General features: G+C 41.1%; 1 protein-coding gene across 1 annotated transcript in view; it reads right to left on the bottom strand.

Annotated features, from left to right (window-relative positions):
* Positions 1-25,066, bottom strand: part of LEPR (leptin receptor) — a 484,020-nt gene that overhangs the window by 235,886 nt on the left and 223,068 nt on the right. Inside the window, exons 6-7 of the mRNA XM_053693687.1 lie at positions 24,817-24,962; positions 11,301-11,445 (exon numbers count right to left, since the gene is read on the bottom strand). Of these exons, the coding sequence (XP_053549662.1) occupies positions 11,301-11,445; positions 24,817-24,962 (291 nt within the window). The remainder of the gene's footprint in view (positions 1-11,300; positions 11,446-24,816; positions 24,963-25,066) is intronic.

Here is a 25,066-nt window from a genome sequence, read left to right as displayed (position 1 = left end):
GAGGGTCAATTTATGACTACCGTGGATTTAAAGGATGCGTATCTACATATTCCTATCCACAAAGATCATCATCAGTTCCTAAGGTTCGCCTTTCTGGAAAAACATTATCAGTTTGTGGCTCTCCCATTCGGGCTAGCAACTGCTCCAAGAATTTTCACAAAGGTGCTCGGGTCCCTTCTAGCGGTTCTAAGACAAAAGGGTATTGCAGTGGCACCTTATCTGGACGACATTCTAATCCAAGCGTCGTCTCTTTCCAAAGCAAAGGCTCATACAGACATTGTTCTAGCCTTTCTCAGATCTCACGGGTGGAAGGTGAACGTAGAAAAGAGTTCCCTGTCTCTGTCGACAAGAGTTCCCTTTTTGGGAACAATAATAGATTCTTTAGAAATGAAGATCTTCCTGACAGAAGTCAGAAAGTCAAAGCTTCTAAACGCTTGTCAAGTTCTTCACTCTATTCTGCAGCCTTCCATAGCTCAGTGCATGGAAGTAGTAGGGTTGATGGTTGCAGCAATGGACATAGTTCCTTTTGCTCGAATTCATCTAAGACCATTACAACTGTGCATGCTCAAGCAGTGGAATGGGGACTATACAGACTTGTCTCCAAAGATTCAAGTAGACCAGATGACCAGAGACTCACTCCGTTGGTGGTTGTCCCAGGATCACCTGTCTCATGGACTGAGTTTCCGCAGACCAGAGTGGGTCATTGTCACGACCGACGCCAGTCTATTAGGCTGGGGCGCGGTCTGGGATTCCCTGAAAGCTCAGGGTTTATGGTCTCGGGAAGAGTCTCTTCTCCCGATCAACATCCTGGAACTGAGAGCGATATTCAATGCTCTCCGGGCTTGGCCTCAACTAGCGAAGGCCGGATTCATAAGATTCCAGTCAGACAACATGACGACTGTAGCTTACATCAACCATCAGGGGGGAACAAGGAGTTCCTTGGCGATGAGAGAGGTATCCAAAATCATCAAATGGGCGGAGGATCACTCCTGCCACCTATCTGCAATCCACATCCCAGGAGTAGACAACTGGGAAGAGGATTATCTGAGTCGTCAGACTTTCCATCCGGGGGAGTGGGAACTCCACCCGGAGGTGTTTGCCCAGTTGACTCAATTATGGGGCATTCCAGACATGGATCTGATGGCGTCTCGTCAGAACTTCAAGGTTCCTTGCTACGGGTCCAGATCCAGGGATCCCAAGGCGACTCTAGTGGATGCATTAGTGGCGCCTTGGTCGTTCAACCTAGCTTATGCGCTTCCACCGTTCCCTCTCCTTCCCAGGCTTGTAGCCAGGATCAAACAGGAGAAGGCCTCTGTGATTCTGATAGCTCCTGCGTGGCCGCACAGGACTTGGTATGCAGACCTGGTGAATATGTCATCGGCTCCACCATGGAAGCTACCTTTGAGACAGGATCTTCTAGTACAAGGTCCATTCGAACATCCAAATCTAGTTTCTCTGCAGCTGACTGCTTGGAAATTGAACGTTTGATTTTATCCAAGAGTGGGTTTTCAGATTCAGTGATAGATACTCTGGTCCAAGCTAGAAAACCTGTGACTAGAAAGATTTACCATAAAATATGGAAAAGATATATCTGTTGGTGTGAATCCAAGGGATTCTCCTGGAGTAAGATTAAAATTCCTAAGATCCTCTCCTTTCTCCAAGAAGGTTTGGATAAGGGATTGTCAGCGAGTTCTCTAAAAGGACAGATTTCTGCTTTATCTGTCTTGCTACACAAACGACTGGCAGCTGTGCCAGATGTACAAGCTTTTGTACAGGCTTTGGTCAGAATGAAGCCTGTTTACAGACCCTTGACTCCTCCCTGGAGTCTAAATTTAGTTCTTTCAGTTCTTCAAGGGGTTCCGTTTGAACCCTTACATTCCATAGATATCAAGTTGCTATCTTGGAAAGTTCTGTTTTTGGTTGCTATTTCTTCTGCTAGAAGAGTTTCTGAATTATCTGCTTTGCAGTGTGATCCACCCTATCTGGTATTCCATTCAGATAAGGTTGTTTTGCGTACCAAGCCTGGTTTTCTTCCAAAAGTTGTTTCCAACAAGAATATTAACCAGGAAATAGTTGTTCCTTCTTTGTGTCCGAATCCAGTTTCAAAGAAGGAACGTTTGTTACACAATTTAGATGTAGTCCGTGCTTTAAAGTTCTATTTAGAAGCAACAAAGGATTTCAGACAAACTTCTTCTTTGTTTGTCGTTTATTATGGTAAGAGGAGAGGACAAAAAGCTACTGCTACCTCTCTTTCTTTCTGGCTGAAAAGCATCATCCGATTGGCTTATGAGACTGCCGGACGGCAGCCTCCTGAACGAATCACAGCTCACTCTACTAGGGCTGTGGCTTCCACATGGGCCTTCAAGAACAAGGCTTCTGTTGATCAGATATGTAAGGCAGCGACTTGGTCTTCTCTGCACACTTTTGCCAAATTCTACAAATTTGATACTTATGCTTCTTCAGAGGCTATTTTTGGGAGAAAGGTTTTGCAAGCCGTGGTGCCTTCTGTTTAGGTAACCTGATTTGCTCCCTCCCTTCATCCGTGTCCTAAAGCTTTGGTATTGGTTCCCACAAGTTATGGATGACGCCGTGGACCGGACACACCAATGTTGGAGAAAACAGAATTTATGCTTACCTGATAAATTACTTTCTCCAACGGTGTGTCCGGTCCACGGCCCGCCCTGGTTTTTTAATCAGGTTTGAAAAATTTCTTTCTCTATACACTACAGTCACCACGGCACCCTATAGTTTCTCCTTTTTTTCTCCTAACCGTCGGTCGAATGACTGGGGGGGCGGAGCCTGGGAGGGGCTATATGGACAGCTTTTGCTGTGCTCTTTGCCATTTCCTGTTGGGGAAGAGAATATTCCCACAAGTTATGGATGACGCCGTGGACCGGACACACTGTTGGAGAAAGTAATTTATCAGGTAAGCATAAATTCTGTTTTTATACTGAGAAACATTTACATTAAAGGGACATAATACTCATATGCTAAATCACTTGAAAGTGATGCAGCATAATTGTAAAAATCTGATATAAAATATCACATGAGCATCTCTATGTAAAAAGATAAGTTACCTCATAATTTCTTCAGCTCACCAGAGTAAGTGCTCTGTGAACAGTCATATTTTAACTGCTGCCCTGCTGCAAGTTGGAAAAAAAACAATAACCAATGAGAATGAGCAGTGCTGAGGTTCTGCTTTTCTTTTCTGTGATCTCATAAGATTTCATAGTAAACTTCCTTAAACTGAATTGGAAAATAACATAACTGTGCATGCACGTGCCAGGTGCACACTCCCTTGCAAGTCCTGGGACTAGAATCCTGCTTAACCTCTTCATGCCAGCGACAAGTGTTTAATATTGAAATGAATTTCCGATGTAAACACTTGCTTTAAAAATGAATGAAATCCCGCAATCACCAATGCGATCACGTGATTTAAAGGGTGGGATTGTATCATGGTGAACTGCCCCCGATGCTAGACATGCCCCCCAGTCCAAGTTCCCATTCTGAAAGAGCAGAAGGCCGCAGGACGCCAAATCAGTTAGTACGTTCCATGCCATACCTAACAGCGTTAAAGCCATGCGCTGTTAGGGCGTCATGGAATGTCCTAACAGCGTTAAGGGGTTAAAGTCTCTTTCATTAATCATAAAGAGCATACAATTTTATAGAACTTTCCAATTTACTTCTATTACTTAATTTGCTTCCTTCTCTTGTTATCCTTTGCTGAAAGGTTTATCTAGGAAAGCTCAAGAGCAGCAAAGAACCTAGGCTCTATCTGCTGATTGGTGACTGCATTTATATACAGATTGTCATTGGCTCACCCATGTGTTCAGTTAGAAACCATTAGTGCATTGCTGCTCCTTCAACAAATGATGCCAAGAGAATGAAGCAAATTTGATAATAGAAGTAAAATGGAAAGTTGTTTAAAATTGTTTGTTCTACCTAAATCATGAAAGAAAATGTTTGTGTTTCATATCCCTTTACCTCTGTGTACTATTTATATGAAAAACACAAGAAGGCCCTGATGTTTCTTATCATTTGGAGCAAGCTACCGGCATAATAATATCTCAGTGAAAAATGTTACAAATAAGTAGATCACAACTCGCTAAAGTTCTGTCACCCCTGATCTAGATGATCTACAATCTGCCATAATGGCGCCATTTATAAAATCTAATGACCGCTGTTTGAGGCCAGGAGGACGAAGACGTTTACAAGCTAAACCTATGAAACAGAAGCCGTGCAGTAGGGGGACGTAGTTGTCTAACACTGGGTGCCTGTGGGTTTGTGGCTACAGACTGGGAATACCACCTGGCGGATCAGAAGCGGTGCAGTATGGGGACGTAGTTGTCCCAGTCTGGGTGCCTGTGGGTTTGTGGCTACAGACTGGGAATACCACCTGGCGGATCAGAAGCGGTGCAGTATGGGGATGTAGTTGTCCCAGTCTGGGTGCCTGTGGGTTGGTGGCTACAGACTGGGAATACCACCTGGGGGATCAGAAGCGGTGCAGTAGGGGACATAGTTGTCTAACACTGGGTGCCTGTGGGTTTATGGCTACAGACTGGGAATACCACCTCGCAGATCAGAAGCGGTGCAGTAGGGGGATGTAGTTGTCCCAGTCTGGGTGCCTGTGGGTTTGTGGCTACAGACTGGGAATACCACCTGGGGGATCAGAAGCGGTGCAGTAGGGGGACTTAGTTGTCTAACACTGGGTGCCTGTGGGTTTATGGCTACAGACTGGGAATACCACCTGGCGGATCAGAAGCGGTGCAGTATGGGGACGTAGTTGTCTCACACTGGGTGCCTGTGGGTTTGTGGCTACAGACTGGGAATACCACCTGGGGGATCAGAAGCGGTGCAGTAGGGGGACGTAGTTGTCTCACACTGGGTGCCTGTGGGTTTGTGGCTACAGACTGGGAATACCACCTGGCGGATCAGAAGCGGTGCAGTATGGGGACGTAGTTGTCTCACACTGGGTGCCTGTGGGTTTGTGGCTACAGACTGGGAATACCACCTGGCGGATCAGAAGCAGTGCAGTATGGGGACGTAGTTGTCTCACACTGGGTGCCTGTGGGTTTGTAGCTACAGACTGGGAATACCACCTGGGGGATCAGAAGCGGTGCAGTAGGGGGACGTAGTTGTCTCAGTCTGTGTGCCTGTGGGTTTGTGGCTACAGACTGGGAATACCACCTGGGGGATCAGAAGCGGTGCAGTAGGGGGACGTAGTTGTCTAACACTGGGTGCCTGTGGGTTTGTGGCTACAGACTGGGAATACCACCTGGCGGATCAGAAGCGGTGCAGTATGCGGACGTAGTTGTCTCACACTGGGTGCCTGTGGGTTTGTGGCTACAGACTGGGAATACCACCTGGCGGATCAGAAGCGGTGCAGTATGGGGACGTAGTTGTCTCACACTGGGTGCCTGTGGGTTTGTGGCTACAGACTGGGAATACCACCTGGCGGATCAGAAGCAGTGCAGTATGGGGACGTAGTTGTCCCAGTCTGGGTGCCTGTGGGTTTGTGGCTACAGACTGGGAATACCACCTGGGGGATCAGAAGCGGTGCAGTAGGGGGACGTAGTTGTCTCAGTCTGGGTGCCTGTGGGTTTGTGGCTACAGACTGGGAATACCACCTGGGGGATCAGAAGCGGTGCAGTAGGGGGACGTAGTTGTCTAACACTGGGTGCCTGTGGGTTTGTGGCTACAGACTGGGAATACCACCTGGGGGATCAGAAGCGGTGCAGTAGGGGGACGTAGTTGTCTAACACTGGGTGCCTGTGGGTTGGTGGCTACAGACTGGGAATACCACCTGGGGGATCAGAAGCGGTGCAGTATGGGGACGTAGTTGTCCCAGTCTGGGTGCCTGTGGGTTTGTGGCTACAGACTGGGAATACCACCTGGGGGATTAGAAGCGGTGCAGTAGGGGGACGTAGCTGTCTCAGTCTGGGTGCCTGTGGGTTTGTGGCTACAGACTGGGAATACCACCTGGGGGATCAGAAGCGGTGCAGTAGGGGGACGTAGTTGTCTAACACTGGGTGCCTGTGGGTTTGTGGCTACAGACTGGGAATACCACCTGGGGGATCAGAAGCGGTGCAGTAGGGGGACGTAGTTGTCTCACACTGGGTGCCTGTGGGTTTGTGGCTACAGACTGGGAATACCACCTGGCGGATCAGAAGCAGTGCAGTATGGGGACGTAGTTGTCTCACACTGGGTGCCTGTGGGTTTGTGGCTACAGACTGGGAATACCACCTGGCGGATCAGAAGCGGTGCAGTATGGGGACGTAGTTGTCTCACACTGGGTGCCTGTGGGTTTGTGGCTACAGACTGGGAATACCACCTGGCGGATCAGAAGCAGTGCAGTATGGGGACGTAGTTGTCTCACACTGGGTGCTGTGGGTTTGTGGCTACAGACTGGGAATACCACCTGGGGGATCAGAAGCGGTGCAGTAGGGGGACGTAGTTGTCTCAGTCTGGGTGCCTGTGGGTTTGTGGCTACAGACTGGGAATACCACCTGGGGGATCAGAAGCGGTGCAGTAGGGGGACGTAGTTGTCTAACACTGGGTGCCTGTGGGTTGGTGGCTACAGACTGGGAATACCACCTGGGGGATCAGAAGCGGTGCAGTATGGGGACGTAGTTGTCTCAGTCTGGGTGCCTGTGGGTTTGTGGCTACAGACTGGGAATACCACCTGGCGGATCAGAAGCGGTGCAGTATCGGGACTGGTATCCTGGTTGGGGGATGCTGAGACTGTCAGTACACAATAAATAAAAGCAACATTAGTGCTTTGCTCTATGATACGCTAATGTGTGTTATTTAATGTTAATAAAGCAAATGTTATAACCCACTGTTGTGTCTGGTGTAATTATTTTAAATGTAGTGCCTAAGAGGTGGCCAAGCACAACTGGGCTAAAAGAGACTGCATCCTAAATAGGAATCATCCCATAAAACATCTATTAAGCTATAAAATAAAAAATATTTATTGCATTGTATTATTAAACCACAATGTCACTTAGTGTAATATATTCTGTATAATCATATTAAAGGTCTACTCCAGGATATTCATTGTTTAAAAAGATAGATAATCCTTTTATTACCCAGTCCACAGTTTTGCATAACCAACACAGGTATCTATGCCTCTGCAGACTGCCCCCTAATATCAGTTCTTTTGGCAGACTTGCAATTTAGTCAATCAGTGATGACTCATAAATAACTCCACAGGAGTGGGTATAATGTTATGTATATGGCACACATTAATTAGCACTGTCTAACTGTGAAAAGCTGTCAAAATGCTCTGAGATAAGAGGTGACCGTCAAGGGCTTAGAAATGAACATATTAGTCTATCAAAGTTTAGCTTTCAACAAAGAATACCAAGAGAACAAAGCAAATTTGATTATAAAAGTAATTTGAAAAGTTGTTGAAAATTGCATGCCCTATCTGAATCATGAAAGTTTAATTTTGACTAGATTGACCTTTTAAATGATTTTTTGTTTCAGACATTAACCCTTTCATGAAAGGGTTAGTTTGTCTACATCAGAACAATGTTCCGATGTACACAAATTTAAAATCCTGCAATTGTGCATGTGATCGCGAGATTTTAATGATGGGATCGGGTCAGGGGGGCATCCTTATGATGCTAGGCACACCCACCATGACCCGATCTCATCTCGGAAGCGCCGTTGGCTTCAGTACAGCTTAACGGCTAGGACCATACAGTCCTAATGGTGCCAAAGCCCAGCGCAGTTAGGGCGGCATGAAACGTCCTAACAGCGTTAAAAGTTGCTTGAAGAAAGGACTCCAGCAGCCTTAAGTATACATCATTTTGTTATCCTTTTTAAAGGGACAGTCTACACTAAAATTGTCATTGTTTAAAAACAGATAGATAACGCCTTTACTACCCATTCCCCAGCTTTGCACAACCAACATTGATATATTACTATACTTTATAACATTTAAACCTCTAAATTTCTGCCTGTTTCTAAGCCACTACAGACAGCCTCTTAATCACATGCTTTTTTATTAGCTTTTCACATCAGGAGACTGCTAGATCATGTGGGTCATATAGATAACATTGTGTTCACACCCAAGGAGTTATTTAAGATTTAGCACAACACAATATCAAATGCAAGTCAATAGATAATAAATAAAACATCATGTGATCAAGGGGCAGTCTGCAGAGGCTTAGATACAGGGCAATTACAGAGGTAAAAAGTATATTGATATAACTGAAATAAGGGGCAGTCTGTAATTACCCTGTATATAAGCCTCTGCAGACTGCCCCTTATTTCAGTTATATCAATATACTTTTTACCTCTGTAATTACCCTGTATATAAGCCTCTGCAGAGGTAAAAAGTATAGTGATATAACTAAAATAAGGGCAATCTGCAGAGGCTTAGGTACAAGGTAATCACAGAGGTAAAAAGTATATTAATATAACTGAGATAAGGGGCAGTCTGCAGAGGCTTAGATACAAGGTAATCACAGAGGTAAAAAAAGTATATTAATATAACTGAGATAAGGAGCAGTCTGCAGAGGCTTAGATATAAGGTAATCACAGAGATAAAAAGTATATTAATATAACTGAGATAAGGAGCAGTCTGCAGATGCTTAGATACAAGGTAATCACAGAGATAAAAAGTATATTAATATAACTGAGATAAGGGGGCAGTCTGCAGAGGCTTAGATACAAGGTAATCACAGAGGTAAAAAGTATATTAATATAACTGAAATAAGGAGCAGTCTGCAGAGGCTTAGATACAGGGTAATCACAGAGGTAAAAAGTATATTAATATAACTGAGATAAGGAGCAGTCTGCAGAGGCTTAGATACAGGGTAATCACAGAGGTAAAAAGTATATTAAAATAACTGAGATAAGGGACAGTCTGCAGAGGCTTAGATACAAGGTAATTACAGAGATAAAAAGTATATTAATATAACTGAGATAAGGGGGCAGTCTGCAGAGGCTTAGATACAAGGTAATCACAGAGGTAAAGAGTATATTAATATAACTGAGCTAAGGAGCAGTCTGCAGAGGCTTAGATACAAGTTAATCACAGAGATAAAAAGTATATTAATATAACTGAGATAAGGGGGCAGTCTGCAGAGGCTTAGACACAAGGTAATCACAGAGGTAAAAAGTATATTAATATAACTGAGATAAGGAGCAGTCTGCAGAGGCTTTGATACAAGGTAATCACAGAGGTAAAAAGTATATTAATATAACTGAGATAAGGAGCAGCCTGAAGAGGCTTAGATACAAGGTAATCACAGAGGTAAAAAGTATATTAATATAACTGAGATAAGGAGCAGTCTGCAGAGACTTCGATACAGGGTAATCACAGAGGTAAAAAGTATATTAATATAACTGAGATAAGGGGCAGTCTGAAGAGGCTTAGATACAAGGTAATCACAGAGGTAAAAAGTATATTAATATAACTGAGATAAGGGGGCAGTCTGCAGAGGGTTAGATACAGGGTAATCACAGAGGTAAAAAGTATATTAATATAACTGAGATAAGGGGCAGTCTGAAGAGGCTTAGATACAAGGTAATCACAGAGATAAAAAGTATATTAATATAACTGAGATAAGGGGGCAGTCTGCAGAGGCTTAGATACAAGGTAATCACAGAGGTAAAGAGTATATTAATATAACTGAGCTAAGGAGCAGTCTGCAGAGGCTTAGATACAGGGTAATCACAGAGGTAAAAAGTATATTAATATAACTGAGATAAGGGGCAGTCTGCAGAGGCTTAGATACAGGGTAATCACAGAGGTAAAAAGTATATTAATATAACTGAGATAAGGAGCAGTCTGCAGAGACTTAGATACAGGGTAATCACAGAGGTAAAAAGTATATTAATATAACTGAGATAAGGGGCAGTCTGAAGAGGCTTAGATACAAGGTAATCACAGAGGTAAAAAGTATATTAAAGGGACACTGAACCCATAAGACACTGAACCCAGGAGTAAATTTGAAAGTTGCTTAAAATTGCTTGCTCTAACTAAATCACAAAAGAAAAAAAAATGGGTTGTGTCCCTTTAATATAACTGTGTTGGTTGTGCAAAACTGGGGAATTGGGTAATATAGGAATTATCTTTCTATCTTTTAAGACAATAAAAATTATATTTTAGACTGTCACTTTAAGCCTATTTTCCATTGAGGTGGTGAAGTTTAGAAACTGGTGATAACATAAAAATGCTTCATAGACTTTAAAGGGACATGAAACCCAAAAGCACTTGAAAGTGATTCAGCATAGCTGTAAAAAAACTGTCTAGAAAATATCACCTGAACATCTCTATGAAAAAAGGAAAATATTTTACCTCAACATGTCCTCAGTAGCCCCATCCCATTATAAATGGATTTTCAGCAGCCAATGGGGATGCTAGTCCCAAGACAAGAAGGAGCGTGCATCTGGCATGTGCAGGCACAGTCATTTTATTTACCTATTCTGTTTAAGGAAATCTACTATGAAATCTTGAGAGATTTCAGTAAAATCACATGGGATCACAATAAAGCAATGTATGACCTCAGCACTGCTGATGCTGATTGGCTATTGTTTTTGTTTAGTTTTTTATCCTGCAGATGGAAAATAGCTGAATGATAACTGTCCACTGGTTACTTAATATTGTTATTATATTCTTTATTATAGGAGGTTTACCCCCTTCTTTCCTTTTTTTCCTTGAGCTCTACATTAACACTAGATTATTATTTTGTGAGATATGGATATATTCTTGGCTCCCAGGTTTATAAGATTATTAAGATATGAGAAACAAAAAGGTAATATAATTGCATATACACAGAATTTTGAAATGTATTAGTGAGGTTTCTAAGACACAAATTATTATGATTATTTAAACAACAGACGTTGTGTGTAATCTCCCTTTAACTTAATCTATTAACATTAACAATAATATTATATTATTATTATTCACATTAATTCTTTAGTTATTTCCATGCCCCTTTAAATAAAGTGTTAATTTCAATGGATACTGTATAAATATTTTTGTTCCATTTAATAAAAGAGTTTATAGTAAAATAAAGTACAGATTGTTATTAAACATATTCTTTTGCAGAAGAAATCTATTATCAACTGTGAGACTCCACCAATACAGTCATTAAGGATGAATACTTCAGTATGCAATGTAGATTTCCTGCAACTCTCAATTTGAAATTGTACAATCTAACATGTTTATATATAAATAAGCATCTCATTATGCCCTTGGATTTTTCCACAATATCCATTTACATGTGCAGCCACTAAAAAACTACTATAAAATGAGAATCTTTTAAAGAAGATAAAGTACTAACTTTGTGAGTCAAAGACCCAGGAATCACTCCATTCACTCCATATTCCAACTCCAATATGGTTTCTGCAACGAACTTCAAGTATAAGTTGCATACAAGGCTGGATATTATCTATGATCACTGAAGTTGTATTGACAAGTAGATACATCTGAAAAGATCATTTGACAGAGAAAGCAATTCATTTTTAAAATCTGTTACCTTCACAAAGCTCTATATCAAAAACTGTATGGAAAACATGATTATTAATGTCAGGGTTATAATGCAGATAACTAAGTACACCTCTCTGTGCAGTAAAATGCTAATTTATGTTTTGGTGAGCAAACAGCCAAAGAAAAAAATACAGTGTAAACACTATAAATGCAATGCTACAAAACAGTTCATATGTAAAATGTAGGTGATCCTTTTTTGTAGAAAACGTCAGCAAAGTGTTTCCACTGGAACTTAGGATTCTGGGATAGAACCTGCATTTAAGATTCACAATGCCTCATCTTTTTGCAACTAAATTGATAACTTAAAGTGATGGTAAATCCAAGCGCATAGCAAACGTTAGAATTTACCATCACTAAAAATAAATATTAGTTTCAGTTATCATTTACTAAAAAAACGCTGCTTAACTTACCCTAGATGTGCCACAAGTATATCGTTAACTCAGCACCTCCAGGCCGCCCACAGCAAAGCATTTTACTTCAATGAGGTGACGTTTCCACCTCTAAACCAATAGCCGTGATTGTCAACTGACATCCTAGCACAACTTTTGGTATAGAGGTGTAAATGTCACCTCATTGGAGAAGAGCACTGTGCCATAGGTGGCCAGTACCTCAGAGACGAGTTAAGGAGCAGCGGTCTTTTGAGGTGGCAGACGAGTTAAGGAGCAGCGGTCTTACGACCAATGCTTCTTAACTTATGTTTCAGGTGAGCCTGAAGGCTTGCGCGTGAACAGCTTCATTCGCAGCATGATAAATTGACCCCCAAGCATGTGTCCTTTTACATTGTTAGTTTGCACAAGCTCTTTTACAATAGCTTCGGTCAGACTCCAACAGCTAATAAACTTCTCCAAGTGTATGAGGGACGATGAATAAAATGTTATACTTCAATGACATAAAACAGATTGGACTTTTGCAACTTTCGGAGAATAGCTTGCTTAAGTTCTGAACTTTACACACGATAGTGAATTGTTATTTAATAGCTTGATTTATAAGGTCATATGGATACTATTCTTATTTGTGTGTCAATTTATTATACTACTGTACCATCGTTAAGATCAATAAAAGAATTGAAACAAAAGTTATACATTTCTGCAAATACTACTGCCCTATAGTGTTCAGAGCATATGCATGCCCCTGAGCCTTCTACATGTACTCTTCAAAAAAGGAAACTAAGGAAAGTGGAGGCTGACTAAGCACGCAGTAACTTAAGGGTTAACTTTTGTCTGAACTTCTAGGTGTTTCTGTTTAAGTGTATTGGCTTATGTTGCAGCTAGAGGGAGATGTTGCAGAGCCTATATTAGTGTCTGCAGGCAGGAAGTAGGGTCACTAACCTGTACTTGTCTTGCAGCTAGAGGGGGATGTTACAGAGCCTATATTAGTGTCTGCAGGCAGGAAGTAGGGTCACTAACCTGTACTTGTCTTGCAGCTAGAGGGAGATGTTACAGAGCCTATATTAGTGACTACAGGCAGGAAGTAGGGTCACTAACCTGTTCTTGTCTTGCAGCTAGAGGGAGATGTTACAGAGCCTATATTAGTGTCTGCAGGCAGGAAGTAGGGTCACTAACCTGTTCTTGTCTTGCAGCTAGAGGGAGATGTTACAGAGCCAATATTAGTGTCTGCAGGCAGGAAGTAGGGTCACTAACCTGTACTTGTCTTGCAGCTAGAGGGGGATGTTACAGAGCCTATATTAGTGACTACAGGCAGGAAGTAGGGTCACTAACCTGTTCTTGTCTTGCAGCTAGAGGGAGATGTTACAGAGCCTATATTAGTGTCTGCAGGCAGGAAGTAGGGTCACTAACCTGTTCTTGTCTTGCAGCTAGAGGGAGATGTTACAGAGCCTATATTAGTGTCTGCAGGCAGGAAGTAGGGTCACTAACCTGTTTCTTGTCTTGCAGCTAGAGGGGGATGTTACAGAGCCTATATTAGTGACTGCAGGCAGGAAGTAGGGTCACTAATCTGTTTCTTGTCTTGCAGCTAGAGGGGGATGTTACAGAGCCTATATTAGTGTCTGCAGGCAGGAAGTAGGGTCACTAATCTGTTTCTTGTCTTGCAGCTAGGCTACAGTCACTACAGAGACGCATCGATCTTCACCTTACGGGGACCCGTAGAGCCGCAAAAGACCAGAGCAACACGCTCATCACCAATGAGAGAAGAGTCGCTTGCAAGTGAGGTCATCGCGAACCGACACGCACAGACGCCCAGCACCAGCAGGCAATCGAACACTCACCTACGGAGAACAGAAGACCTTGGGATTACACAGGAGGACCTACTCCGGATCGCAGGTACATTCTGTTTTCTCCTATTCTCTGACCACAGCACTTAAGAAACTTGGCTCCAGCATCGGATTACCCCAAAGCACATCCATTTCTACTAGCACCCACAGAGCGGCCTAGGACAGAGACTGTCATTAGTGAGTACTCCCGGAAAACTAGCATACACACCAGCATCTCATCTAATGCTGCTTTGATGTCAGTGGACAGTATCACCTTTTGACATTGCATATATAACTAAGCATTCACTAACTTTTCAAATCAATTGGGACACTGAACTGATACTCATAGTGAATCATAGGACACGCACATGGACTGGCTTTTTGCATTTATCTTTTGTAAACTAGGACCGCCATACCGGCCCATCACTACGACTTGTCCAAAACATATACCAAGAGGAAACATCCCCATTTGGCAGCATTCATTACATTTGATTTGAACTTTCATTAGTCTTGAGCTTTGTTACAAACCTATAAAGCACAGTGGTGAATTATACATCCATTAATCACTAGAGCTGGTGGCTTAAATATCTCTACAAGAGATCCACTATCAAATTAATCCACTTAAGTCTTATACCAATAAGGATTGAACTTTGCCAACCTGCTCATCCAGTGACACACCACTGCCATACCTAGGACTCGTCCTAAGTATATACATTGCTTGTTTGTTATTATACAAATTGCTAATACTCATATTTATTACACAGTGCTTGTTTGTTATTATACAAATTGTTAATACTCATATTTATTACACAGTGCTTGTTTGTTAACATACAAATTGTTAATACTCATACTTAGTACACAGTGCAAACTTCCTGTTAGGAACCTTATTTTATGATCCCTGCTATAGGATCTTAAGCCTCCTTAGCTTCCTAACATATTTGTCAGGCTTACCCTTGAACACACAGTTCCTGACTTATACACTAGTATAACAACATATTGTGACACATTAGCTTACCATTATGGCAGAAAGCAACACTCTCATGGGAGTAGTAGACATAGATAGGAGAAAAACCATAATGAGTAAAGCATTAAAAGGTGACTCCGCTAGAACAGAAGAACCATTGGAGAAGGACCTAACTCATATCTTCTCTGACTTGGAGTGCAAAAAATACAAAGAAAGTAACCTTTGGTGGGACATCGAGTTCTTAGAACTCTACATTAATGAAAGAAAAGTCCCTAGGGGACTTAGGATGAAAAAATACCCTTCCTTTGCACGACACAACCTAAGCTTCATGGAGGAATGGAACAACAACCTGACCAACTGCTCCATCATCCTGATGAAGCAGTTGCTCAGACACAAAAAAGAGGAGAGGGACACCTTACTAACACAAATAGAAGAGATCATAGAATCCCTCAAACCATTTGAACAGACAAAGAAATATACTGACTACAAAACACAACTAGACTCTACCATGCTACAATTAGATTCCACACTTTCAGCAAGAAAAGTTAGTAAATATCAAAGAGATGTAAAGGATTACAAACTAAACATAGTGTATTCTTGGCAACAAGACAAATCCCATAGGCAAACAAACCACTCTCAACACAATAATACGAATAAGATCAAAAATAAAAGGAAGGGCAACTTTCATCACACACCCAAAGCTAAACGGGTCACTTTCTCAAGCATTGACACAGACAACACAGAGGGTTCACAAACTGCAGAAGACACAGCAGAGCACACCTCTAATGATGAAGTAACTCACCCCAACACTTCTGATGACAGGATAAAATTATCAACCTTAGTTCAAACACCAATCACTAGCAGTACACCAAAATAGGACCTACCACTACGTTATCTAAGCAGGATAAAAAAGACCACACAGAAGAAGTAGGCTCTGTGATTAATTTATCTGACATCACCCTCACTCAGTCACAAATTAGCCTATTAAATAAAGGACTATCCTTTGCACCCTCCACCAATTTTGATTTGTTTTCCACTATTTTGGACGTAAATGCCCTGGTGAGAAAAATCACTCTATACAAACACTTCTCACAAATCACTTACACAGATCAAGAACAAGAGAATAACTCACCCCCAGTAGACACAACACAAAACACTTTTGATTCCATAGGCCTACAATTTAGAGACCTATGTGATCTACACACACTAACTTCACTCCAAGCCATAACACTCAGAGAGGCTAGCACCTACAATACAGCCTCCACACCTAAATTTTCACCACACACTAAATCTTACTTTTACCCTGTTCACAGCAGGAGTGAAGCGATAGAGATGTTCCAGAATCTTGTAGAGTCTGAACTCATAAGTTTACACTCTGCCTTAGAGAACACCACTAGCACCACCACTATTTTTATAAGAAAACAGAATCTGTCTATCAATGAGCAATTTGCACTCAAATCATTTAGCATTAATAAGGACATAGTGATCACCCCAGCGGATAAAGGGGGGGCTGTAGTAGTCCTTAACACTGAAGACTACAAAAGAGAAGTATACAGACAACTCAATGACAGTGAGACATATCAAAAATTGACTTACAACCCAACCCACAAATTCAAATTAGAACTCCGCACCCTGTTAGATTCAGCTGTGGAAGATGGATTTTTATCCCAAGAAATAGCCACCCATTGTCTAGTAGAACATCCCACTATCCCCACCTTTCGCACAGTACCAAAAATACATAAAACTCTTGTCAATACACCAGGTAGACCGATAGTAGCCAGCAGAGGCTCACTGTGTGAGAGAGTGAGGAACTGGCTAGATAATGTGTTACAACCTTTAGTCAAGTCCTTACCTGGGTACATACGTGACAGCACACATTTGATACAACAAATTCAAGCAATTACTTGGCTTGACAACTACACTTGGCTATCCATAGACGTCTCAGCCCTTTACTCTAGCATCCCCCATGAGGAAGGCCTTAAGGCTCTAACACATATGCTAAGAAGACACACTAATTATTCAGAGGAATTTATTACTTTTCTTGAGGAACTTACCAGATTTCTCCTCACACACAATTACTTTGTCTTCGAGGGCCACTACTACCTCCAGAAATGTGGCACTGCCATGGGGGCCAAGTTTGCCCCCTCATATGCAAATTTGTATATGGGGTATTTTGAACATCTTTACCTTTTTGGGGGTAGGCTGGCCCTCGAGGACAAAGTAGTCATATATGGCAGGTTTATAGACGACCTAATTATAATTTACAAGAAAAATACAGAACTTACAATTCAGGAAATCATTGACTACTTCAATAACAACACACTCAATTTGACATTCACGTACCAAACCAACGATCAAACCATCGATTTTCTAGATCTTACACTAGAACACAATAGACAAGGAGACATTATGACTAGCACCTTTAGGAAACCTCTTTCAAGAAACACGATACTAAGAGCAGACTCCTGCCATGCCCCCCACATACAAAGAGGCATCCCTAAGGGTCAGTATCTTAGGCTGCGAAGAAACTGTAGTTCTCTACAGTTATATATTAAACAAGCTGAAGAACTCACCAATCGACTAATAGCTAGAGGATACAAGAGAAGTCTTCTTTTGAAAGTCAAAACCCAAGTAATGAGAATGGACAGGACATCACTATTAAACAGCAAACTAGTAAAGAGTACAACTAACAGTATAAACAAGGACACAATTAGACCAACTACCTTAGAACACATAAGCTTCGTAACCAGTTATAGTAATCAATTCCACACAATCAAAAGCATCATCAAGAAATACCTACCAGTTCTCAATGGTGACATTACCTTAAGGGACAAATTACACAAACATATTAGATTTGTAGCTAAAAGAGCACCAACAATACGAGATAAGATTACACACAAGTTTCACAACAAAATCTCACCAACCACCAACTGGCTTACTCCAACTAAAGGCAATTATAGATGTGGTCATGTACCCTGTAAGAGTTGCAAATATACTGATAAAAGTCTTACCTTTACCTCTTCACAGACTCAAAAATCTTATCCCATTACTACCAGAATGGATTGCACATCCACATACATCATTTATCTAATCACATGTACATTTTGTCAACAACAATACGTAGGAATTACAACACGTCCCCTAAAAGACCGTATTAGAGAACATCTCTTGTCCATAGAAGAAGAATTCCCTAGAACTCCAGTGGCCAAACATTTCCACACACACGCACAAAAGCTAACTCACTTTACATTCAAAGCTATAGAACAAATTATTAACAATCCATTAGGGGGAGATAGGAACAAATTACTATCCAAAAGAGAAGTATATTGGATTTTCATGTTACAAACTAGGGTACCCCAAGGTATGAACAAAAGATATGATGTAAACCTATACATAGAGTAAACAAATATTCTTCCAACACACATAAATCAGAGCCATGAGTCCAAAAAATCCCCTACACAAAAGAAAACAATAAAAGACAGATACATCCATACACCAATATATAAAAAAGATCCACCAAAGGTTATATAACAACTCTCAAGCAAGCCTATCCAAGCCAGACCGGCCCCCCTTTTCCTAAATATCTAAAGAAAGAGAGAAACATATTCTTGTTTTTAGTTTAATTTCCAAATGTTCTTATTAAGCTCCTATATTTGCTATTTTCCCCTTTCCTTCTTCAGTTCAGAGTAGCCACCCTTCAGCTGGTAGGGTAGATAACTCACGTCAGCCTCCCCTTAACCAATATGGAGCACCATCTCCTCACTTTGTTTGTTTTTCTTATAACAATTCTAGAGAGGTACACCATATTGACATTTACCTATCCAAGTGTTGAACAAAGTGACATACACTCACTAGTCTTACACCATGTAGGGGTACATTAAATTAACATCAAATCAGCAAAGAGTACCACTTCCTTCTAGCTTATTTATAAGGAGGCAGGGAGAAAAATATAAGTTTAAATACATTCCAACACAGGGGATTATAGCATGTATAGTATAGTATGTTATTAATGATTTTAACTAATGGACATTACATACAACCAGCTGGGGACCTAGAAAGGATCATTAAAAGCCCCACTGTGTCTAGATAGAGCACGAGCTCAGACCAAGGGGTTTTAATCTAACTGAAGTTAACTATAAATTGTCTTGTTACTTCATTCCAACATACCCTGTCTAGATGTACAAACATATTGATCCTGGTTCATCCTGGCTTATACCCAGTATCTAGCTAGCACACACAAAAAATGTCCCCACTTTCTGTAACCAGTATCAGTACCGCAATGGCTGAATTGTATGTATGCATATATATGTGTAAAATATCATGTATTATTAAGTACAAAGCATTTAGAAATTTGTTTGTTATAAATTCTGTTCCATCGGTCTCTTGCGGAACTGGGTCAATGTTATTAACTTGGGAGTGACCAATACCCTATCTATTTTAGAAAATATCATGCATCACAAGAGTTAATGATCTGAATGATCTTGATTGGCCGCTCACATCCTTATATTGATCCCGACCGCCAGAGACTGATATCTCTGATGAAGCGCATGTGCTCATGCGCGAAACGCGTTAGATGGAGCTCACCTAACTTGTTGTAAGCCTGCATTGCAATAAACTCCATTACTGACCCCAGGACTCAGCTTCCTTTTTCCTCATTTCTATATTAGTGTCTGCAGGCAGGAAGTAGAGTCACTAACCTGTTCTTGTCTTGCAGCTAGAGGGAGATGTTACAGAGCCTATATTAGTGTCTGCAGGCAGGAAGTAGGGTCACTAACCTGTTCTTGTCTTGCAGCTAGAGGGAGATTTTACAGAGCCTATATTAGTGTCTGCAGGCAGGAAGTAGGGTCACTAACCTGTTCTTGTCTTACAGCTAGAGGGAGATGTTGCAGAGCCTATATTAGTGACTGCAGGCAGGAAGTAGGGTCACTAACCTGTTTCTTGTCTTGCAGCTAGAGGGAGATGTTACAGAGCCTATATTAGTGTCTGCAGGCAGGAAGTAGGGACACTAACCTGTTCTTGTCTTGCAGCTAGAGGGAGATGTTACAGAGCCTATATTAGTGTCTGCAGGCAGGAAGTAGGATCACTAACCTGTTTCTTGTCTTGCAGCTAGAGGGAGATGTTACAGAGCCTATATTAGTGTCTGCAGGCAGGAAGTAGGGTCACTAACCTGTTTCTTGTCTTGCAGCTAGAGGGAGATGTTACAGAGCCTATATTAGTGTCTGCAGGCAGGAAGTAGGGTCACTAACCTGTTTCTTGTCTTGCAGCTAGAGGGAGATGTTACAGAGCCTATATTAGTGTCTGCAGGCAGGAAGTAGGGTCACTAACCTGTTCTTGTCTTACAGCTAGAGGGAGATGTTGCAGAGCCTATATTAGTGTCTGCAGGCAGGAAGTAGGATCACTAACCTGTTTCTTGTCTTGCAGCTAGAGGGAGATGTTACAGAGCCTATATTAGTGTCTGCAGGCAGGAAGTAGTGTCACTAACCTGTTTTTGTCTTGCAGCTAGAGGGAGATGTTACAGAGCCTATACTAGTGTCTGCAGGCAGGAAGTAGGGTCACTAACCTGTTCTTATCTTGCAGCTAGAGGGAGATGTTAGAGAGCCTATATTAGTGTCTGCAGGCAGGAAGTAGGGTCACTAACCTGTTCTTATCTTGCAGCTAGAGGTAGATGTTACAGAACCTATATTAGTGTCTGCAGGCAGGAAGTAGGGTCACTAACCTGTTCATGTCTTGCAGCTAGAGGGAGATGTTACAGAGCCTATATTAGTGTCTGCAGGCAGGAAGTAGGGTCACTAACCTGTTCTTATCTTGCAGCTAGAGGGAGATGTTACAGAGCCTATATTAGTGTCTGCAGGCAGGAAGTAGGGTCACTAACCTGTTCTTATCTTGCAGCTAGAGGGAAATGTTACAGAGTCTATATTAGTGACTGCAGGCAGGAAGTAGGGTCACTAACCTGTTCTTGTCTTGCAGCTAGAGGGAGATGTTACAGAGCCTATATTAGTGTCTGCAGGCAGGAAGTAGGGTCACTAACCTGTTCTTGTCTTGCAGCTAGAGGGAGATGTTACAGAGCCTATATTAGTGACTGCAGGCAGGAAGTAGTGTCACTAACCTGTTCTTGTCTTGCAGCTAGAGGGAGATGTTACAGAGCCTATATTACTAACAGGTTAGTGACCCTACTTCCTGCCTGCAGACACTAATATAGCTCATGGATAAATAACTGGATAAAAGATAGGGAGCAACGAGTAGTAGTAAATGGATCATACTCAGATTGGACAAAGGTAATCAGTGGCGTCCCCCAGGGATCAGTACTGGGCCCTGTTCTTTTTAATATTTTTATAAATGACTTGGAGCAAGGATTAAATAGTGACATCTCTATTTTTGCAGATGATACTAAGTTAAGTAAGGTCATTAGGTCAGAGCAGGACGAACTCTCTTTACAAAGGGATTTGCTAAAATTAGAACTATGGGCAAGTGAATGGAAAATGAGATTTAATACGGAAAAATGTAAGGTTCTACATTTTGGAAGTAAAAATAAGCAGGCTACGTATTTAAATGGGACAAGACTTAGCCAAACACAGGAGGAAAGGGATTTGGGAGTAGTAATAGATAACAAGCTAAAGATGAGTGCACAATGCAGGGCAGCGGCTTCAAAGGCTAATAAGATACTAGCATGTATTAAAAGAGGCATTGATTCAAGGGAGGAAAGCATAATTCTGTCATTATATAAAGCCCTGGTAAGACCTCACCTTGAGTTTGGAGTGCAGTTCTGGGGACCGATTGCTAAAAAAGATATTGCAGAACTAGAAAAAGTTCAGAGAAGGGCCACAAAGCTAATAAGGGGATTGGAGAAATTAACCTATGAGGAGAGGCTAGCCAAACTGGGTCTGTTCTCTTTAGAAAAAAGGCGCTTGAGAGGTGACATGATTACTTTATATAAATATATTCAAGGCCCATATACAGAGATGGCAGAAGCTCTTTTTATTCCAAGAAAATTGTTTCTGACAAGAGGTCATAATTTAAGGTTGGAGGAAAGGAGATTTAATCTCCTGCAACGGAAACGTTTTTTCAGCAATAAAATTGTGGAACTCATTACCAAAGGAGGTAGTGAATGCCAATACCATAGATACATTTAAAAATAGTCTGGATAAATTTCTGTATATAAACAAAATTCATGGATATGATTGCTAGTATTAAATGGGTCACATTTTAATGGGGTTATTTAAGCTTAACTGGAGCTTTTTGTAAGTATTTTAGATTTGTATAGGTTGAACTCGATGGACTTCAGTCTTTTTTCAACCTTATCTACTATGTTACTATGTTACTATGTATATTAGTGTCTACAGGCAGGAAGTAGGGTCACTAACCTGTTTCTTGTCTTCCCTCCCTTCCCTCCCAAGTAACAGGTGTTCCGGTTTCCAGTTATGGATGCAGGGTTGGACCGTTCCATTCGACAGCGGACTGCAGAGAAGCCGGCAATAGTTTCACTTTGGCTGGGGGATGAATAGTCATTCGGACCTTGGTAAGACCAAAGTGCTGTAGTTGTGCTCTTAGGGACCCTCCGTCGGAACTAACCGTATTTTGGCTAAGGAACCGTTGTCTTAGCAGTTTGGGAGTCACTCAACTCCATTTTTGTGGTAGGTGCATGGCTTTATGCATCCTGTTGCGGCGGCAGCGGGGTGCAAAATATCTGTGATAGGCTCAGCCTGGTGGGGTGAAAGAGGAGGGGGACAAGTGAGCACATTCAACGTCAGCCACAAGGGCTGACGCTCGGTGGCTCCCTGCGCGATCCCTCCTAAAAGCCCTCCAGGCTGATGGAATGGGGGCACCCCCATTCCTTTAGGGTGGTCACACCCCTTTCTTAGGAGTTGTAGGACAGGGATGATCTTGCCAGCCAACGTTAAGTTGTTAAGTTATTTAAGTTGTTACAGTTTGGCAATGTGCTTATGTTATAGTTCCATTTCAATGCATATATTGTATGCATGAGCATATTTATGTATTTGTATTATATTCTAGTCATATTATTTAGCCATGAGAAATATATCTGTATATCTTTCTATGCCCTATTTCAGTTACAAAAGTTATGAAGTCTTTTGTTTACTGCCCTGTCTCAAGAACAAAAGCTATACATGCCTTTTTGTTTACCATGCCCTGTCTATCTCAAAGAGAATCAAGATGGTAAACAAAGGAGTTATTTTCTCAGGCTTATTCCCATTCATAAAGAGTCACCAACTGTTTACATGTAAATAGGAGTCTTTCATGTACCTGTTGGGGTGTGGATGGTAAATAACAGGTTATCATGGATAAAGGAACATCTGACCTTACAATCACAACAGCTGTCCAAGCCATATGATTTATAGGTATCACCCACTCCAATAGCCCCTATTTACATGTAAACAGCTAGGACCAATGGCATTCAGTCTTCCAAATATGGTGAGGCGGGAACAAATGAACCAATGGTATCAAGAGTAATACTAACAGGTGGGGCAAGGATTGAATATATAGTAGTAGATGTAGTCAGTTAGTAAAGAGAGAGTCAGGAGTATGAAGGGAAGGAGAGAGGACACAAAGAGAGCTAGCTGAAAGAATTTGTCCACAAGATAATCTCAAGGTACCCATGTATGTTTGTGTAAATGCATATTTGTAAGTAAATGTTAATTGTTATTGTCTTTAGGCCTATGCATTGAATATTGTGTCATTTTATGTTTTATAGCTGACCTAATAAATAATTGTGTATTTTGAAACCAACAGTAATTTTAAGAGTCTTATTATATTGGGTTATTTATCAGTTCCTCATCTATATGTGTATTTATGCAATATTTTAAACTAGAACTTAGTCAGTTCTATCTATTAATATAATATAGAAATATTTAATCCCATAGCTATAATTTGTACATTGTAAGCCCCTTTTTAGCTAAATAATAAGCCAGATTTCATATAATTTATGCCTTGCATGGTCAAGAAGACATAACGTGTATATATCTGGATTAGTTAGAGTTTAATTGTTAATTCCTCAAATGAGCCATAAAAGCTGTGTAAATAAACAGATATACTTTATGGACGTATGCTATATTGTCACTCTGGGATAAAATCAGAAAATATTGCATAAATATACATATATACATATACGCACTTTACAAGTCAGATTAAGGATCTAAAATTCCTCATATTAAATAGCCTTTAAGACTAAATATTATATTTGTACTCTAAAATTATCACTCTATTAAGAGTTCTTTATTAAGAAAATTACTTTTAAGAGCTCTTTTAAGAGTTAATTTAAAATTATTACTTTTAAGAAAGTTAATTTTAAGTTACTGTTTTAAATAAATACAACCCTTGTCCCCGGATGGGGAAAGGGTTTTTCCTCCCATAACTGGTGCCTGTGTGTTTATTTGGGTTATTATGTTGTTAAGGGTATTGTTATCACCTAGTGGGTAAGGTATAGAAAGTTTTAGCCTTAGTGGACAAAGTCAATTTGATAAAAGACAAAACCTGGATTTTTTTAAAAAACTGTATGCTCTGAGGCCCATTTATCAAGCTCTGAATGAAGCTTGAGGGCCCGTGTTTCTGGCGAGTCTTCATTCTCGCTAGAAACAGCAGTTATGAAGCAGCGATCTAAAGACCGCTGCTCCACAACCTGTCCGACTGCTCTGATGAGGCAGACAGAGATGGCCACAATTCAACCCGATGGAGTACGATCGGGTTGATTGACACCCCCTGCTGGCGGCGCATTGCTCTCCGCATTCAGCGATGTCTGTCGGATCAGGTCTGACAGACATTGGATAAATAGGCCTCATTGTCTGAATCATGAGAGTTTAATTTGGGGTTTCCTGTACCTTTAATAAAATGTGAAAAACTAAAATGAGCTGATGTGTATTTACATTTTCATGTCCCTTTATTCAGCAGTCACATAGTCATTTAGTCTCTTGCATTAATCAGTAATATTCTGTACAAGTTATTACCGCACTCAGATATCCCTATTGCTTTGGTAATTAGATTTTCATGCGGCATTTGTGATGTCTTTTTATTATAGCACCTTAATTATCCCACTGATTAGCAAGTGAGGTTAAATAGTGTAACATTCTCAGCTCGTTATTTCAGTAATATGATGACATTTCAGTAGGGTATAAAATAAAGTTAGACCTGTGAGACTTTTTCTCCCGAATGCCAACTGCTTTTCACTTCATATTGAAGCCCGTATGGCACAGAGACAGGTTTGGTCCAAGACAACTTTAATTTCCCATGTTCTATTATATCGGCTTGCAATTCGGTCGGAGCATCTGGCTTCACTAAAAAAATAAATAAAATGAAAGTGTTGGTGGACTGGTTAAATATACAATTATGAAGCATTATTTATTAACCAATAACGAACAAGACAAGATACTGAGTTTGC

The sequence above is a fragment of the Bombina bombina genome, chromosome 10, assembly GCF_027579735.1.
Source record: "Bombina bombina isolate aBomBom1 chromosome 10, aBomBom1.pri, whole genome shotgun sequence".
Taxonomy (NCBI): domain Eukaryota; kingdom Metazoa; phylum Chordata; class Amphibia; order Anura; family Bombinatoridae; genus Bombina; species Bombina bombina.
Note: the sequence above shows the minus strand (reverse complement) of the source record. Positions and strands in the feature narration are given on the sequence as shown.